The following is a 19,689-nucleotide window of genomic DNA, read 5'->3' on the forward strand; positions in this document are numbered from 1 at the left end:
AATTGCCTGTCATGTACAGTGTCTGTCCAAAGTTTGGACACACCTACTCATTCCATGATTTTTCTTAATTTTTACTATGTTCTATTATTGTAGAATAATAATGAAGACATCAAAACTATAAAATAACACATATGGAATCATGTAGTAACCAACCAAAATATATTTTATATTTGAGATTCTTCAAAGTAGCAACCCTTTGCCTTGATGACAGCTTTGCACACTCTTGGCGTTTTCTCAACCAGCTTCATGGGGTAGTCACCTGGAATGCATTTCACTTAACAGGTGTGCCTTGTTAAAAGTTCATTTGTGGAATGTATTTCCTTAATGTGTTTTAGCCAATCAGTTGTATTGTGACAAGGTAGGGGTGACATACAGAATATAGCCCTATTTCGTAAAAGACCAAGTCCATATTATGCCAAGAACAGCTCAAATAAGCAAAGAGAAATGACAGTCCATCATTATTTCAAGAGATGAAGGTCAGTCAATCTGGAAAATTTCAAGAACTTTGAACATTTCTTCAAGTAAGTGCAGTCTCAAAACCCATCAACCTCTATGATGAAACTGGCTCTCATGAGGACCGCCACAGGAAAGAAAGACCCAGAGTAATTTAGAATTCAAGGCACACTTAACCAGCACGGCTACCACAGCATTCTGCAGTGATATGCCATCCCATCTGGTTTGCGCTTAGTTGGACTATCATTTGTTTTTCAACATAATAATGACCCAACCCACCTCCAGGCTGTGTAAGGCTATCTGACCAAGAACGAGAGTGATGGAGTGCTGCATCAGATGACCTGGCCTCCACAATCACCTGACCTCAACCCAATTGAGATGGTTTGGGATGAGTTGGACCGCAGACTGAAGGAATAGCAGCCAACAAGTGCTCAACATATGTGGGAACTCCTTCTAGACTTTTGGAAAAGCATTCCAGGTGAAGTTGGTTGAGAGAATGGCAAGAGTGTGCAAAGCTGTCATCAAGGCAAAGGGTGGCTACTTTGAAGAATCTAAAATGTAAAATAGATTTGTATTTGTTTAACAATGTTTTGGTTACTACATCATTCCATATGTGTTATGTCATAGTTTTGATGTCTTCATTACTTTTCTACAAGGTAGAAAATAGTAAAAATAAAGAAAAACCCTTGAATAAGTAGGTGTTTCCAAACTTTTGACTGGTACTGTAGAATAGGGAATCCTATCAGCTCTATTAATTTAATTTCTATCTAAATGTTTCACCTCACTGTATACACCCCTGCATTCTCCTGCGTACAATTCTGTTGGATCAGTGAAATCAGTGCGGACCAAAGGATCAACAAAATATACCAAAGTATAGGAACACGGAAATGGTTTCCACATTGCTACTACAACACACAATAGAAAAACACAGAAATCCATTTGGAATGGAACATTATTGAGGAAAGATTAAATATTTGCTGTGCACTGGGTTGGATATTTAGAATAATTAGTTGAGACTGTCTCCTGATTGGGTCTCGAACTGAATATTCTTTCTCCTGATTGGTGGGAATGTTTTTGAAACTAATTGGGTGTCTAGAATGTGGTTGATACTCTATTTCCTGTTTGAGTATCTACATAGAATGTGTTGGATACTCTCTCTTCTTATTAGGTATGTAGAAGGTGTAGACTGTTTCTCATCTCTCCCCTCCTCTCTGAAGATACAGTCCCAGTAAAGTGCCATCGTCCCCATCTCCGTCTGTCTCTTCATTCCAGCTCTGCCGGTGATGTGAGTTTAAGGAATGGGTGTAGAGATTGTAATCACGACATATGGTTGCCCTTCCTCTATTGAAATGTACACTGAAGGGAAGAAATATGCATGTTATTCAAACATCCTTTTCACCTTGTGTAACAACATTGTAATAACAGTTTGTCATTCATAACCAGATCCTGATCCATCTATTGCTGGTAAAACAAAAGCACACGTAGAATCAAATGTTAGGTCTCTGCTATTGATATAACTGGACAGGTAAAAACAAATCCACCGCAATCTCCATGTTGCTTTTCACCATTCCATTAGAGCACATGAAGGGGAGAAAGCCTCTTTCGACTATGGAGATGCACCCTGTAAAAGTGAGACCTAACCTCTGTGTTATAGTACACAGACCTGTGTGGATCACGAGTGCTCCTCAGCGCTGCCACTGAAGGAGCGGCTGCGGATGTGGTTCCTCAGCTGTTCGATCAGTTCTGGGTTCTGCTGCTGGATCTGCTGGGCAAACTGCTGACCACTGCAAACAGAGGCCAGCCAAGCTGGCATTTAGGGTTTATCTGCTTTACATACTAGGTTAATGTAGTCCTTGTGTCAAGTAGATTATCATACAGATAGATGAAGCATGCTACGTTGAGTCCCTCACAATTCTGAGCAAAATAAATGTTGGACCAAAATGTAGCCTTTACTTTTAGGTAATCCTTGATCTGTCTGTTGCTTTTTAAAATGTGTAATTTGAGCCCTAAGGTCAGGAACAGAGAGTCCCTGTGTATGTTACAGGCATGACCCTGTGGTGCTGACGTACGCTTCAATCAGGCTGGAGATGTCAGACAGTCCTCCCACTCCTGCTGCTGGACCCCCTACCGCATTGGACATCATCCCTGACATACTGCCCACAGAGAGAGCGAGGACCAGAGAGAACCCAAGAGTTAGAAACGTGTCACACGCCATTTTAACAAAAACATCTGAGCATTATTAAACAGTAATTACTCAATTCTGACTTAAAGCAATGATTACAGCATTATGAATTAGGGGGATGGAGGGTATTTTTGTAAACTAAAACATCTTGATGGGCTGTGTCTCAATAGTTTCAGTGGGGTGTCTTTCATCTATTTAATAATAACACTTTTATGGGCACTTACATTTGTCCTCTTTTCACACAAGTGTGTATTATGCATGTGTGAGCACATGTGCATGTGTGAATTGGAAATGTGTTTGTTGCATATACCACCTCTGAGACACCCTCAGAGAGTGGGGATTATTTATCATAATCAGTGCAGATTAAGGAAAAGTTGAGGATGTAGCTTTACACTATTGAGCCACACAGCCCTGGGTATGCTGCTTAAACATGCAGAACACTCACAGCTGTTGCACTTGTTGGTTCTGCATCACACTGGCGGCCTGTGAACGTGCACAAAGCCAGCAGAAAATCACCATGTTGCCCATTTAAATGTGTGAAAAAGACAGTTAACAGTGTTAAAGAGGAACGAGATGCATTCTCTAGTAGCATGGCTACTTAGCAGCACAACAATGTCATAGGTGTCTAGTAAAACTATTCAGGATTCAGCCCAGCTGCTTCCATGAAGGATCGGTATGCTTATAAAGACATGCACTCTGCCTGGCAGGCATTCCTACTGCCAACTGTTCTATCACCCAGTCATGATCAGCCCCTTAAAAGTCCCCAGGCCCCTTGACAATGGCATTGGTGGAAAACCAGGCCAACTGTGTCAGGCATGGGGTCAATTTTAGGAAGCATTCTTCACTAGTAACCGTATCACAAACACTCATAAAATAAGTATGAGGAACCAATGTCAAGGATTTGTCTAGGCAAGGGATGGCCTTGGCCCTGGAGGGACTGCAATGTGCATCAAGCCTGGGTCAACTATAGTATTAGTTTTCTTTCAAATACTGCAGGTAAGCTTGATTTAGCTGGCCCACTGTGATGGAACCAATGGAATAGTCCTAAAGTGCATGTGTAACAGTATACATTTCATCCATCCCTCGCCCCTACCCGGGCTCGAACCAGGGACCCTCTGCACACAGACAACAGTCACCCACGAAGCATCGTTACCCATCGTGCCACAAAAACTGTGGCCCCTGCAGAGCAAGGGGAACCACTACTTCAGGTCTCAGAGGGAGTGACTTCACCCGATTGAAAAGCTATTAGCACGCACCACTGCTAACTAGCTAGCCATTTTCACATCGGTTCCATTGCCTACCGTAAACTAAATCTACTTCCACCCAGGTATGCTGTGTGTAGTTGTTTATTCTAGCCCATCACTAATCTCAGTCGTACCATGCTGATGAAGGCAGGGTTGTTGATAAGGCTGGCCATGTCAAATCCCAGTCCCGTAGCCATCTGTAACAAGAAAACATTTAAAGGCTTTGTTAAGTTAAATCTGACAAGATAAATCTGTCCATATATATAATATAATTTTGTATCACTGCTCAAACCAGGAATATTAAACGTGTCTGATATAGCTGTTGACAGTGTTGGGGAAGCTACTCTGAAAATATAGTTTAACAAGCTACTAATTACTTCACACTGGAAGAAGTTAAGCTACACTAAAGCTACCTAAATATAGTTTACTGAACTAAAGTTACTTTTAAATAGTAGTTCACTACATCCATACTACTAAATCTGAAATGTTATAGACTACAAATTGCAAGAACAATTCACTCTGGAGTCAGATGTCAACAGAATGTGCAATTTAGCTTATGAAACACAAAAAATGTTGTTTCAAGTAATAATTAGGCATGTTTGATGCCAAAAAAAGAAGGAAATTCTTGCCTACTTCACTCAACAACAAAAAAAATCAAGAAAAAAGTAGTGTAGTTCCAGTGGTTAGTCTACACTGCTCCATGGAGAAAAAATGAATGAACTACTAAAAAACACTACCTAGAGTTCAATTTAGTTCAACTACCACCAAGCTAATGCTAAATGTAATTAAATTACTAGTTGAACTACGTGTAGTTCACTACTCCCCAACACTGGCTGTTGACACAACTGGGACATCTTGATACACTTGAATACCCGTGGGATATAAGATAAGTGTAATACATGAAGAATCCTTCTTAAAGTTTAGTTCAAATGTAAATAAAGTGTATATTCTTGGAGGTGTAGTGACCGTTTTTGTAGGGGAGTAATGACACATTATTACATGCAGTGTTAATGCTAACAGTGTGAAATTGAGTTAAAAACTTCAGCAGCACAACTTACAGGACTGGATGCCTCTTTTTGTTTCTGCTCAGCGATCTTCAGGTTGGATTTGTAGGTGTCATTCCCTGGATCTAAAACCAGAGCTTTCTTAAAGTAGGAGATGGCCTCTGGGTACTTATTCATAGCAGTCAATGCCAATCTATAGAATAATGAAATAAGAGACATTGGAGCAGTGCAGTGAGTTTAACTCCTGAGCAAAATAATGACTATTTTCAAGCCATATTCTTGCTCTATCATCTCATACAAACCATACCAGTCAACAGATGTGATTGCACCTTAAACAGTCCCAAAAAGCAATGTCATATTCCTCACAAGATACATGACCACAATGGAAATAAGTCCCAGACTTTGTGTCTTATCTTGGTGATTATACTCATGTACATGTATGCCTTTTTCAAGTTTTATTTTATGCTTGTTTTTAAAATTGTCAAAATAATAAACTAAATTAAGACCAGACATTTCCACTCTTCTCCCATGTCTAACTCACCCCATTCTCCCATAGGCTTTACTGTAGCTAGGGTCGATCCCTATGGCCCTTTCACAGTCTCCCGTTGCCTCTGTGTAGTTCCCCAGTTTACTGTGTGCTGCAGCCCTGCGTTGATGATAACAGCAACAGCCAGCCACACAACCAGACGCACTGGTTAATTTATTAGGACTCAGATCAATACGGCATGCAAAGGCTGCAGCAGCTTGGTGTTCCTATAGCCAGTAGTCTATGTCTTTCAGCTCAAACATACAGCAATTATGAGCGCATTGTGTATGCATGAAACAAGTCTATTGTAAGAGTTATACTCCAACTGTTCACAATAGTGACTCAGACATACACACACTACCGTTCAAAAGGTTGGGGTCACTTAGAAATGTCCTTGTTTTTGAAAGAAAAGCACTTTTTTTTGTCCATGAATATAGCATCAAATTGATCACAAATACAGCATAGACATTGTTAATGTTGTAAATTAAAATTGCAGCTGGAAATGGCTGTTTTTTTTATGGAATATCTACATAGGCGTACAGAGGCCCATTATCAGCAACCATCACTCCTGTGTTCCAATGGCACGTTGTGTTAGCTAATCCAAGTTTATCATTTTAAAAGGCAAATTGACCATTAGAAAACCCTTTTGCAATTATGTTCGCACAACTGAAAAATGTTGTAATTATTAAAGAAGCAATAAAACTGGCCTTCTTTAGACTAGTTGAGTATTTGGAGCATCAGCATTTGTGGGTTTGATTACAGGCTCAAAATGGCCAGAAACAAATGACTTTCTTTTGAAACTCGTCAGACTATTCTTGTTCTGAAAAATGAAGGCTATCCCAAGCAAGAAATTGCCAAGAAACTGAAGATCTCGTATAACGCTGTGTACTACTCCCTTCACAGAACAGAGCAAACTGTCTATAACCAGAATAGAAAGAGGAGTGGGAGGCCCCGGTGCACAACTGGAATAGCCGTCATTTCTCAAAACAAGAATAGACTGACAAGTTTCAGAAGAAAGTGATTTGTTTCTGGCCATTTTGAGCCTGTAATTGAACCCATAAATGCTGATGCTCTAGATACTCAACTAGTCTAAAGAAGACCAGTTTTATTGCTTCTTTAATCAGACAACATTTTTTAGCTGTACTAACATAATTGCAAAAGGGTTTCCTAATGATCAATTAGCCTTTTAAAATGATCAACTTGGATTAGGTAACACAACGTGCCATTGGAACACAGGAGTGATGGTTGCTGATAATGGGCCTCTGTACACCTATGTAGATATTCCATAAAAAAATCTGCTGTTTCCAGCTACAATTGTAATTTACAACATGAACAATGTCTAAACTGTATTTCTGATCAATGTGATGTTATGTTAATGAACAAAAAATGTGCTTTTCTTTCAAAAACAAGGACATTTCTAAGTGACCCCAAACCTTTGAACGGTAGTGTATATAATATAGGTGTTACACATGTGTTCTGCATTTCTCATTTGAGTACAGTGTTAAATCTTGAACCATTTCAGAAGTGCTTGTGTGTACCTGTTACAGAAGTAGACAGCATTTCGGAGGTCTAAATCGATGGCTTTTGTGTAACACTCCACCGCACAGCTGTAGTTCTCCTCTTTCATATGATTGTTCCCTGCGTATGAAATGGAGGTATCGCTTTTTGAGATAATGCCAGTCTGATGACCAGATCACGTCTACTGACAAATGTTACTACAAAATTACCAAACAATGTCACTATGGGAACAAACTGTAGTACAGTTGAACTTATCCAATGTGTATTTATCAGAAGTCTACAATACATATTCAAAGTGTCACATTCAAAGGGTCATATTCAAAGTACCTTCATTCTTCAACTGTTCTGCCCTTTCTGTGTCTTCTGGTGATGGGGATGTCTCTGGTAGCACCAGGTTATTCTGGTCATTCTAATGAAATGCAGTCACATTTGTCAATCAAGCATAATACACACCTTTCCATTTGTAGTTTACTGCATTTGCGAGGTTACAACTGATTTGAGCATGATTGATTAACTACACACAGACAGATGAATGTTGTAGATCGGGTAAAAGAGTTTGAAACAAGGTAGTGAATCAGAGAGTAACCTTCCCACCTTGAGGAGAGAGTTGAGGAATATTTCAGTGAGAGGTTGTGGTGCTGCGAGATGACAGTCACTGGAGTTGATCTTGAAGGTTGTCTCCAAACATTGTATGGCGACTCCAATGGCAAAAACAGTGTTGCAATGGCATAATAGTAAACACTGAGTAGCTTCGATTCAATGGAACTGTTTACATTATGGTTATAGGTCTATTAGATAACATAGTGCATATGTTATTATAGTCCAAATGTGTTTACAAATCCTTGAATTGGAGAGAGCTGAATGCAGTATTTTATAAGCAGTTTTAGCAAAAACTTTGTGAACAGAGAGTGATCCCACACTGACCTACCTTCAAGGCTTTCCTGCTCATCAGAATTCAAAGCACCACAGTGTGTTTGATCTCGCAGGAACTGCACAATAGAGAATGCCAAGCGCTTCTCCACTGCCATTTTCACTTCAAACAAATGGGCATGAGAGGTTTAGAGATAAAGAGGAATAGAATATAACATTAAGTTTGGGGACACATAGAATAGAATAGTATAGGAAATGTAAGGGATACATACAATAGAATAGAATAGAATACCACACAGTAAGAGGCTGCAGAGTTCATTCAAACTAAAGAAGTGTCATGAATGATTGTTTTATGACAGTTGAACAGTTCTATGGTTACTGGACTCCCTTACTTATGGTATCTCAAGTCACTGTAATGTGGTATGTTGGACCCAAGTTGTTAATACATGGCACCAAATATAGTATGTTACTGCCAGCAGAAAGATGCAAGTCTGTTTCCAAGACAACTCAAGGGAAAATTGTGTGTGTATGAGCCATTCTGTATAAGCAAAACATAGTTCAGTAATCATGAAACCCTCGGTATCATACACACATCACACACTTCATACATTTGATAACTCTTCACTTCACTGTAGATTTCCCAAAATAAGTTACTACTGTTACTTGCGGCTGGACATTCAACAGAATTAAGATTTGATGTGATACACATTCCACGTATAAGTATTTGAATATCTATTTGTCTACTAATTCAATTTTTTGATTGTGAGATATTGTATTACCATACACTGCATAAACTTTTCAGGGCAACATGTGCCATTATAAATGACACATAACCTACACAACAAGGGGCACATAGGAGAGACGGATCCCCTGCTTTCCCATATTATAAGATAGACATGGCTGTGAAATCAAATATGACAGTATACAATCAATGTATGGCAAAAAACAACAACTTTGATTTCAATTAATTTTCTCTTGTGTGATCAATAGTTTTGCAACCATGCATTATAACCTCACAATGTTGACATTTGAAAAGTCTAAAATTCATAATCATGCTTGTTTGACATTTCAAGAACAGGCAACCTCTGTTCTGTTGACATAGTCCCTTCTAATAACAAAATATGTAGTGTTGACATGGGATGATGCCGTGTAGCTATGTGATGTAATGCCGACGAGGGACTTGAGATTTCATCGTGTCAACCTAATGCATCATCATCTAAAGTAAATAGCAGTCGTTGATGACAGACATATATTGATTATTTACATAGCGTGTCCAAATACATCACCATCCATGATGATCACCGACAGTGCGCCTCTCTACCCATAGTCTGCAGCCTATAATAATGACTGAGCATCGCTATAATGAAGCAGCCATTCACCGGAGAAAATAAAGGCAGGCTGATATCTCTTTTCTATCCAAAATACAGTACTGTAACATTGTAAATAACAACATTGCATTGATTCAAGGGATGTCATTCGACGCCCCCGCCCACCTACCTACCTGAGATATTTTCCAGCAGTCCCCGCTATGGCGTCATGAGAACTTCTGTCAGATTGATCGCATCTCCGGCGCCTGCGCATTTCACAACGGAAGTGAACCGATTCATAATAGCGCGACTGAAGCTCATTATAGTTCAATGCTGGAGCTGTCAAGTACAGCAGAGGTTGGAGGAGAGAGGGTTTGCGAATTGCACGCAAAAAAACTGCATGAACTAGCTGCTGGCATGTTTTTGATAAGAATTGTAGTGTGGCGTACTCCTTGCAGGTAGGCTACTGTCAAAGTCGTGCTCGTGTTTGTTAATTCCACATTAATTATTGTTGTTGCTGTGTTACTAGTTGCCATAGCTCAGAGAGGTACTATAATTAACCAAAGGCATGAATCATGTGTGGCTTTTATAGGCATACCGTGCAAGCTATGAAACAAGATAACTATGAGCTCTCCAGGTCTTATAAAGATTTAATGTATGGAGAGTATAACATAATTGCGTTGTTGTTAAAGCTAAAGCCGTAAAACTACACCTTACAAGTCCAGTTACCTTTTTTTTTTGAAAGGTTGGAGATTGAGTATGTAATTTATGTACGCCAGTCCATTTTAAATTTTATGAGGGCATATCAAGTTTCCGTCTCATTGCTGTTGAGGTCATGCCAAATAATTCGGCTGGCTGGCTGGATGGACATCGTTAGCCAGGAAAAAAATGCACAGCATTTGTCTGTATTGGAGTTGTTGGGTGTTTCAAGTTCCGTGGCTTTGCCTGTGACCTTTTAATAATGTATTGTTTGTTTAATTAATCGGTTTCGCAATGACTCAAGGGTATATAGAAGCTATAGGCGCTTACACTTGATAGGATACATGTGCTTGATATTACAAAAACGGTGTTAGAACTACTGTGTAGTACATTGGCAATGTTACATTCTCTTAAACCCACAGAACAGCCCAGAGACAATCTAACAGTAAGTTATCACACTGCACTGCAACATTATAGAGTTACAGGGTAACTAAAACAGTTAATAACAGTGTTTCATCATATATAGCTTTTATAACCTTGGATCATTTGAGGTAAAAAGGAGAGACACCTTTTCTGTTTACTGTAACATTGGCTATGTCACATTGTCTATTCTTGGAATGATCACACACTGCAACAATCTATTGCTATCCCTTTCTGTCTGAAATGACTGCTACAGTAACCTATAGCAACTTAAGCTACATTTAATTCAGTTATGCTTTTATATATTTGTATTTTATTTTAACAGCCAATACAAAAAGCTTGACAAAGCCTTTTTATGACAGCCTACAATAATCTCAAGGTTATCTAGGCCTGTAACCAGTTTCACTCATATGTGTTGTGGGATCAGTTGTCAGTCATCTGGGTAAATGTATCCAAGTGGTAGTGACGATTGTGCGAAAGTCTTAAAGGCCATTAAATAAAAGCAAATAGCACCTGACATTAAGTATTTACAGACTATCGTCTAACCCAGTGGTCACTTTCTCAGTCAAAAAGCAAGCGAAGATCTACCGCTCAGATTTAAAAAAAACAATGTAACATTAACCTAATAAAAACAGTTCTGTAGGAATGAGGTTTGTTTAGTAGGCCTAATACATTATCACAGCATATTGGCTATATGCCTAGCCTGGCAATTATTCTTTGTTCTTCTCAGACCAAAAATATATATCAAAACTCAAGCTTTGATATTAAAATAGATCAGTTGGTGTAGCACTTGCAAGGTACAGCTGAGGGGGACGGGGGATGAGGTCATATCATGACGTCAGTGATCTTCAGCTCGGAAAGTCAGAGCTCAATAAAAGATTCCAGTTGTCTTTAATGCACTGAAGTCGGAAGTAGATGATTTCCGAATTCCCAGTGGTTCTGAACATGGCATTAGTCTCAGCGGAGGGACAGAAAGAGCAGCAGAGGGTCCGCCTCTCACGGTCCGGTCCCTATTCTATCCTTCCTTTCCTCCGGTGAGACTGACCAGAGAGCGGACACCGTCTTCAACCAGATGGCGAAACTCGAGTCGCACATCATCTGCCTCATGCACAACTTCATGTTATTCCTAAAACCAGAGAAAGTTAAATATTCCTCGATATTAAAATATACATGACGAGCTGCTAATAATAATAAAAACGCAGGGTTTATCGATACAAGTGTCTGCTCATTGATTGCAGCGCGTGTGGACGTAGGGAGACGCGCATTTTATGTTTTGTTGCCAAAAACATTATAATGGCCTCTTTAATGTTGAATAAAAACACTTTTGACAGTGCCGAATAAAAATATGTACTGACTCATAAAAACAGCAACTCTTTCCTTTATTATTTGACAGTCTCTCTCTGGTCATTATTTTATAAGTCATGAAATCTCAGGTTGGCTAGTATCAAACTTTGGTATCAAACTTCGACTCGATTTAGCCATAGATCTCCCGGTCCACCCGGTGGCCTGATTTGGTATTTTCAGACAAATTAAATATTTCCAAATGGGAACACTTTGTCTCACCGGTGTACAGGGCTTCTGAATCAAGTGCATCTACGACCAACAGCGCAAAAATGAGCGCAAGCCTTTGACGTTGGCTTTTCTACAGAAATATTTTGTGATTGACTGTGAATGCCAGTCGCGATCGGTTGGTGACTACTGTTTTAACCTAACGCAATCGTTGCTTAATATAGACTGGTGCCATTTAGTCTTAAGTATGGGTGTGTGTGAAGATTAGAGTTTAAGATACATCTTTCCTTGTATTTCTTAGCATTCCAGTATGTTTCCTAGAATGTACAGTATTTCAAGTGAATTAAATCACCCTGAGGTTATATGAAATGTACAAAAAGTTGCGAATGTCATGCACATGATTTTTTGTTTGTTTTTGTAATGATTTTATTTTCTCCAGAGTGTTTGGTTCTAAACCCGGTGTGAGAATGACCCTGCAGAATGGGCTGGTGTTACCTGCTGCCAAAAACTGTTCCCATGCAGTCGCAGTAGCTAGCACAGCAGACTACAACAACAGGAACACCCTGAGATGGGACCTGACCCCAGACCAGATCAAGAACATGACAGAGAGCCTGGTCCAGAGGATCAAACAGGTCTACGATGACATCGGATCTCTGGATGTAGAACAAGTGTCCATTAAAAACACCTTAAAAGCCCTGGCCAATGCCAAATTAGAATATGCAGGTAAGTTATTGTCTGATCTGGGCCACACTGATCTTAGTTTATTAAAAGGTCAAATGTGTTTTTAATGTTGAAACAGTTGAAACAGAAATGTTTTATATGGAGATGTCTCTCGCTTCACATTTTATTATGCAGTAATTACACATTTTTAGACAACACTTCTGCTCCAGTTGTTTGAGCTCAAACCTCTTTTTGTTTCTTCCCTGGACCACTAATCTCTAATGTATTTCTATAGTCTACCCTGGACCAGCTGAATATGCCACCTTTATCTTGCCCGTATTTGTTCCCCAGCACAGCGCCATGTTTTGGATTTTCCCCAATACGTGTCTGCTTGTAAGGAGGTGCGCTCAGCGAGCACAGAAGCAGACAAGAAGCTGTCTGACTTTGATGTGGAGACAAGTATGAGGGAAGATGTGTTTCACAGAGTGATTGCCTTGCAGGTACAACTAACTAATTAACTACCTATTAACTAACTAATGTAGGTACAATATATACATACACATATGGCCAAAATCATTTATGACTAAGTATGGAGGGAGGCAAATAATATTTATTTCAAGGTCATTTTGAGGTGTTATGTAATTAAATTGTTGGCTTTGGCTAGTTGGTAGCGTAGCATACTGAGAGTTAATTTGTTCAAAATGTGCCCTCATTTGATACCATTGGTTCATATTTAGCCTACAGTAATTTGATCCCGATAACGCTGATGCCAAGTGGCCCGATCCCGCTAAAAAACACTGTTAGTCCACTGACCATCATTTTCACATATCATAGATAGTGAACTGGTCAATCCACACATTGACACATTATTTCATAATCAATCAATCAATTGATTTGGATCAATAATTTGGATGAAGTTTGTACTCCTAAAACACTGAGATGAGACAGTGTTCTCTCCAGACTATTTATTGCCCTTTGTAATGAAGTTGTATCCATGGCCACAGCTATTTCATTGAGAGACCAGATTAAGTCCTCACTGTCATTGGGGCCCTGGAAGCAGTCAAGGGACCGGCAGACATGTGACGGTGGAGACCACTCCATGCCCTGCCAGGTGGAGGCCTGGCAGACTGACAGAACCACACAAACACACACACCACACACAGACAGACACATAAATCACACCATAGGTAATCAATGGGACATATGGGCGATATTAAATGCTCTGCCAACATGGCACAAGTGCATCCTCAGAGAGTGGTCTGATTTCTTTCTTGCAGGAGAAGCAGCTGGACAATCTAACGCCTGAGGCCAAGAGATTCTTAGACCGTCTTATCACATTAGGGAAGAGGAATGGATTGCACTTGTCAAAGGATATACAGGAGGTAATACAAACTTTGGAGTTTCATGCATATAAGGGAATGGATTCCTCAGTGGCGCTTAAGTGCTGAAAACAACATTACATTTGTTTGAAGATTTGATATGAGGCTGTTATGTGATTTGTAGCACTGAAAGTCAAACAGTCTATACTTTCGACATTGTAGAGTTCTCATAACAATGTGGTAATTTCTTCTCTCTAGGAAGTCAAAAGATTGTCAAAACTCATCAATGAACTCTCAATCGACTTCAACCAAAATCTAAATGAGGAAAACACGTATCTAATATTCAGTGAAAATGAACTAAGTAAGCAGCACCAGCACTAAAAGAAATGAAACAACTATCTATGATTGTCCTTGACCCCTTTACTTTTTCCACATCTTATTACAATACAGCCTTATTCCAAAATGTATTAAATTTGTGTTTTTCCTCATCAATCTACACACAGCACCCCATGATGACGAAGCAAAAACACGTTTTTTGACATTTTTGCAAATGTATATATTATGAAACAGAAATTTACATTAGTATTGCATAAGTATTCAGTCCCTTTGCTATTAGACTGGAAATTGAGCTCAGGTGCATCCTGTTTCCATTGATCATCCTTGAGATGTTTTTACAACTTGATTGGAGTCCACCTTTGGCAAATTCAATTGATTGGACATGATTTGGAAAGGGGCACACTTGTCTGTATAAGGTCCCACAGTTGACAGTGCATGTCAGAGCAAAATCCAAGTCATGAGGTCAAAGGAATTGTCCGTAGAGCTCCGAGACAGGATTGTGTCGAGGCACAGATCTGGGGAAGGGTACCAAAACATTTTTGCAGCTTTGAAGGTCCCTAAGGACACAGTAGCCTCTATGATTATTAAATGGAAGAAGTTTGGAATCACCAAGACTCTTCCTAGAGCAGCAGGGACTGGGAGCCTAGTCAGGATTGAGGGAAAGATGACCGGAGCAAAGTACAGAGAGATACTTGATGAAAACCTGCCACAGGGCTCTTAGGACCTCAGACTGGGACAAAGGTTCTCCTTCCAACAGGACAACGACCCTAAGCACACAGCCAAGACAATGCAGGAGTGGCTTCGGGACAAGTCTCTGAATGTCCTTGAGTGGCCCAGCCAGAGCCCAGACTTGAACCCGATTTAAACATCTCTGGGGAGTCCTAAAAATAGCTGTGCAGCAACGCTCTCCATCCAACCTGACAGCGCTTGAGAGGATCTACAGGGGAAAATGGGAGAAACTCCCCAAATACAGGTGTGCGAAGCTTGTAGCGTCATACCGAAAAGACTCGAGGCTGTAATCGCTGTCAATGGTGCTTCAATAAAGTACTGAGTAAAGGGTTTGACAACTTTTATGTAAATGTAATATTTCTGTTTTAGATTTCTTTTATAAATTTGCTAAAATTTCTATAAACCTGTTTTTGCTTTGTAATTATGGAGTTTTTAGTTAAGATCAATGAGGGGGAAAAAACAGTTGAATCAATTTTAGAATATGGCTGTAGCGTAACAAAATGTGGAAAGTCAAGGGGTCTGAACTTTCCGAAGGCACTGTGTATTCTTGTCGTAATATGTCCTTCATATATCCTTGATATATCATTACCATGTTTCTTTGAATATTTGGGTGTTGACTCCTGCTTTTTACCTCAAAGGTGGCCTAGCGGATAGCTATCTGAATGGTCTGGAGAAGACTGAGGACAGGCGGTACAAGGTATCCTTGGCATACCCTCACTACTACCCTCTGATGAAGAGGTGCCACATGGCTGAGACCAGGAGGAAGATGGAGACTGCTTTCCATAGCAGATGTAAGGAGGTAAAACCACCTACATGTATTTTTAAAGACTTATACAAATCAAATGTGTAATGGATTAATGTATTGTTTTATTGTTTGTTTGGTTGGTTGATCAATTGATAGATTTTTTTATCAGCAATGTTGATTTGCCACTTGGCATTAATAACAACGTTTGGAATTATAAGGGTGCCAAGGGGTGCAGTTCCTTCAGAAATCAAGGCACCCTAAAAAAATGCAATATTATAATAAGTTTAGCCAACTTTTTCAGGGCATTCTCAAGACCAGTTCACTTATTGACAGAGTTCAGAGAGTTCCATGAAAGTCAACATACAGTGTTTATGACCACGTGTGTCAGACTTCATGAAAGTTCTCTATTTCTAGGTAAAAGATTGTCTTGTTGCAGGTAAACACAGTCATTCTGGAGAAGCTGATTGAGCTGAGGTCAAAGGTGGCACAGCTACTGGGTTTCAGTACCCACGCCAACTGTGTGCTTGAGATGAACATGGCCAAGAATACCAACAATGTGGCATGCTTTCTAGGTATGACCTCTTACTTGACTCAACAATTTGACCCCCCCCCCCCCCCACTGTGTGTCAATATGGCAAAAACTCTTATTGCTCAACTATAACCTCAGAGATGGAAACGTATTATATAATTTTTCTGTATGCCTGACAAATATCAATGTAGAACTTTATTACACAGCATTCAGATATGTAACAAACAGGTAATGCCTTACCAATAGTCAGATTCGAAAAATGTTGGTCAGTCAGCTGCCTCTGTTATTTAAATTGTGTGCTTCATTAACTTCTCTAGCACTAATAACAAAAACACAAAAAACACTTTTTGAAATTGAGGTGAGGTGTCATTCACTCAATTTTGATATATTTTACATGTCCCCTACTTCACAGATGAGTTCTATGCTAAACTGAAGCCGGTGGGAATCAAGGAAAGGAAGTATATCCTGGCCCTGAAGAAGAGGGACTGTGCCATGCGGGGAAAGGCCTTCGATGGACAGATCAACGCCTGGGACCTGCCCTACTACATGAACCAGGTGGAGCAAGTGAAGTTTGCTGTAGACAAGGACAAGCTGATTGAGTACTTCTCTCTGGAGGTGGTGACAGAGGGGTTGCTCAGTATCTACCAGGAACTGCTTGGCCTTAACTTTAAGCAGGTAACCAGCGCCCACGTGTGGCACGACAACGTCAGCCTCTACTCTGTACTGGACACGGCCACTGGGGAGGAGATCGGCCGGTTCTACTTGGACCTGCATCCCAGGTGAAAGGCCAGGGAAATATGAACATAAGTAGGACTGTGGGGTGCTATCGGGGCTATAGTTGTATACTCCTGGTAGGGATACAGGGTTAGTTGCTCTCGTTGAAGCTACCATAGCACACTATTGTGGCTAAATTTAAGGTTCAGCGTGTGATTCACACTGTGCTTGATGTTGAGTCATTTACCTTGTGTCCTCTCTCCAGAGAAGGGAAGTACGGTCATGCTGCCTGCTTTGGGCTCCAGCCGGGCTGCCTGGGGCCTGATGGGAAACGTATGCTGCCGGTTGCGGCCATGGTGGCCAACTTCACCAAGCCTACGAAAGGTTGGCCCTCTCTGCTGCAGCACCACGAGGTGGAGACCTTCTTCCATGAGTTTGGCCACGTCATGCACGAGCTCTGCTCTAGGGTAGGCTTTTCTGCTGGGAGGGTGATATTCAGTAGCATACCAGTAGCATATATTATGAAGTCAAGCACACATGGGTTGCACACGAAACGCTATCCCCGATTAAATGATCACCAGCATGGTACTGAAGTGATACAGTGTATTATGATCTCCACGGTCCTCCCTAGACGACGTTCTCAGAGTTCAGTGGGACCCTGGTGGAGACAGACTTTGTGGAGGTGCCATCTCAGATGCTGGAGAACTGGGTATGGGAGAAGGAGCCCCTGAGGAGGATGTCTCGCCACTACAAAGACGGCAGCCCCATCCCCGACAACCTGCTCAACAAACTCATCGCCTCCAGAGTCGCCAACACAGGTCAGGGATCACACATACACTGTAATAAGGTAACTAAGAAGTGAGTAGTGCATTTATCCCATTCAATCTATCCTACTGGATATACAGTGCATTCTGAAGGTATTCAGACTCCTTGACTTTTTTTCACATTTTGTTACATTACAGCCTTATTCAAACATGTTTAAAAAAATGTTTTATTCTTTTATTAATTTACACACAATACCGTTGCTGCACAGTTATTTTCAGGTCTCTCTAGAGTTGTTTGATCGGGTTCAAGTCCGAGCTCTGGCTGGGACACTCAAGGACATTCAGAGTCCCAATCGAACATCTCTTGAGAGACTTAAAAATAGCTGTGCAGTGATGCTCACCATCCAACCTGACAAAGCTTGAGAGGATCTGCAGAGACAATTGGGAGAGACTCACCAAATACAGGTGTTCCATGCTTGTAGCGTCATACCCAAGAAGACTCTAAGCTCTAATCTCTGCCAATGGTGCATCAACAAAGCACTGAGTAAAGGGTCTGAATACTTATGTAAATGTGATATTTCAGTTTTTATTTTTTGTAAATTTGCCAAAATATCTAAAAACCTCTTTTTGCTTTGTCATTGTGTGTAGATTGCTGGGGGGAAAACTATTTAATCAATTTTAGAACAAGGCTGTAATGTAACAAAATGTGGAAAAAGTCAAGGGGTCTGAGTACTTTCCAAATGGATAGCATCCATAGTCTTTGGTACATGCATTTCTGTTCCCTTCAAATCCAAAATATTTGTTAAAATACCATTAAAATAACTTGACATCCAATAGACTCCCACTCATGTGCCTGTCTTGTTCAGGTCTGATGAACCTGCGTCAGGTAGTGCTCAGTAAAGTGGACCAGACTCTGCACACCAAGTCCCATGCCGACACTGCCGAGGTGTTCGCCAAGCACTGCCAAGACATCCTGGGGATCCCCGCTACTCCAGGTCTCACACCAGTGATAATATAATGTCATTTAATTAGAATATGAATGTACATTACAATTCAAATATTAAAACAATGTTCCTCCCGTAAGGATTTATTATTCTCAAAGAATACAACATTATTATTTTTTACTCCAGGTACAAATATGACAGCTAGTTTTAGTCACTTGGCTGGGGGCTACGATGGCCAGTACTATGGCTACCTGTGGAGCGAGGTCTATTCCATGGACCTCTTCTTCAGTCGTTTCAAAAAGGAAGGAATCATGAACCCCAAGGTGTGGCAAAATCAATCCACTCCCCATTCATCTTGAATTAACATATTTAAAAATTGGTATGCATCTATACTTTTCATAAATAAAGAATTTAAGCCTTCAAGTTCCATTTGATTGGCAAGCATCTTTGAGTGCTACCTTGTGCGTGAGTAATATTACAAAATGTATCATACTCTACTCTTATGTACCCAAAATGTACATAAATTTAAGCCTTGAAGTTTGACTGACATGTTTTGTATGCCCATCTTATCATCAGGTGGGGAAGGAGTACAGGAGGGTGATTCTGGAGGCTGGTGGTTCTGTGGATGGAAGGGACATGCTGAAGACCTTCCTGGGTCGTGAACCTTGCCAGGATGCCTTCTTTCAATGCAAGGGATTGGCTAAAACTGAGGGAACACTGAATGGTTGTCACTGACTCCCTCTCACTCCACATTAAAGGGATATTTGGGCAAAGAGGCTCTTTATCTACTTCCTCAAAGTCAGATGAACTTGTGGATACCATTTTTATGTCCCAGTATGAAGGAAGTTGGAGGTAGTTTTGCGAGCCAATGCTAACGAGCGTGAGTACAATAACTGGAAGTCTATGGGTATTTGCTAGCATGTGAGATCTGTGGCCTCCCGGGTGGTGCAGTGGTTAAGGGCGCTGTACCGCAGCGCTAGCTGTGCCACCAGAGACTTTGGGTTCGTGCCCAGTCTCAGTCGTAACCGGCTGCTACCGGGAGGTCCATGAGGCGACGCACAATTGGCCTTGCGTCGTCCGGGTTAGGGAGGGCTTGGCCGGTAGGGATATCCTTGTCTCATCGCACACCAGTGACTCCTGTGGTGGGCCAGGTGCAGTGCACACTAACCAAGGTTGCCAGGTGCGCGGTGTTTCCCCCAACACATTGGTGTGGCTGG

General features: G+C 40.7%; 2 protein-coding genes across 6 annotated transcripts; one reads left to right on the plus strand and one right to left on the minus strand.

Moving 5' to 3' along the window:
- Positions 1-1,090: 1,090 nt before the first annotated feature.
- sgtb (small glutamine rich tetratricopeptide repeat co-chaperone beta) lies at positions 1,091-9,384 on the minus strand. Of its 3 annotated transcripts, XM_046370362.1 has the most exons (12): positions 9,299-9,377; positions 7,856-7,960; positions 7,522-7,625; positions 7,255-7,336; positions 6,948-7,047; positions 5,425-5,529; positions 4,938-5,076; positions 4,014-4,076; positions 3,081-3,118; positions 2,523-2,606; positions 2,117-2,237; positions 1,091-1,809 (listed from the first exon to the last, which is right to left on the minus strand). In XM_046370362.1, the coding sequence occupies exons 2-11, from the start codon at positions 7,953-7,955 to the stop codon at positions 2,126-2,128; spliced, it is 927 nt and encodes a 308-aa protein (XP_046226318.1). In that variant the 5' UTR covers positions 7,956-7,960; positions 9,299-9,377; the 3' UTR covers positions 1,091-1,809; positions 2,117-2,125. The 3 variants fall into 3 exon arrangements, with proteins under 3 accessions (XP_046226318.1, XP_046226320.1, XP_046226319.1); XM_046370364.1 differs by lacking the exon at positions 5,425-5,529 and having other exon boundaries at positions 9,299-9,384; XM_046370363.1 differs by lacking the exon at positions 9,299-9,377 and having other exon boundaries at positions 7,856-9,283.
- Positions 9,385-9,440: 56 nt separating this feature from the next.
- On the plus strand, positions 9,441-19,274 carry nln (neurolysin (metallopeptidase M3 family)). Of its 3 annotated transcripts, none has more exons than XM_046370361.1 (13): positions 9,441-9,562; positions 12,255-12,455; positions 12,744-12,892; positions 13,670-13,774; positions 13,970-14,072; positions 15,415-15,575; positions 15,958-16,093; positions 16,463-16,829; positions 17,030-17,231; positions 17,396-17,582; positions 18,395-18,523; positions 18,659-18,795; positions 19,049-19,274. In XM_046370361.1, exons 2-13 carry the CDS (start codon positions 12,332-12,334, stop codon positions 19,205-19,207), a joined length of 1,959 nt encoding a protein of 652 aa, XP_046226317.1. In that variant the 5' UTR covers positions 9,441-9,562; positions 12,255-12,331; the 3' UTR covers positions 19,208-19,274. The 3 variants fall into 3 exon arrangements, with proteins under 3 accessions (XP_046226317.1, XP_046226316.1, XP_046226315.1); XM_046370360.1 differs by having other exon boundaries at positions 9,443-10,248; positions 12,172-12,455; XM_046370359.1 differs by having other exon boundaries at positions 9,443-9,562; positions 12,172-12,455.
- The last annotated feature ends 415 nt before the right edge of the window (positions 19,275-19,689 follow it).

The sequence above is a fragment of the Oncorhynchus gorbuscha genome, linkage group LG11, assembly GCF_021184085.1.
Source record: "Oncorhynchus gorbuscha isolate QuinsamMale2020 ecotype Even-year linkage group LG11, OgorEven_v1.0, whole genome shotgun sequence".
Lineage (NCBI taxonomy): Eukaryota > Metazoa > Chordata > Actinopteri > Salmoniformes > Salmonidae > Oncorhynchus > Oncorhynchus gorbuscha.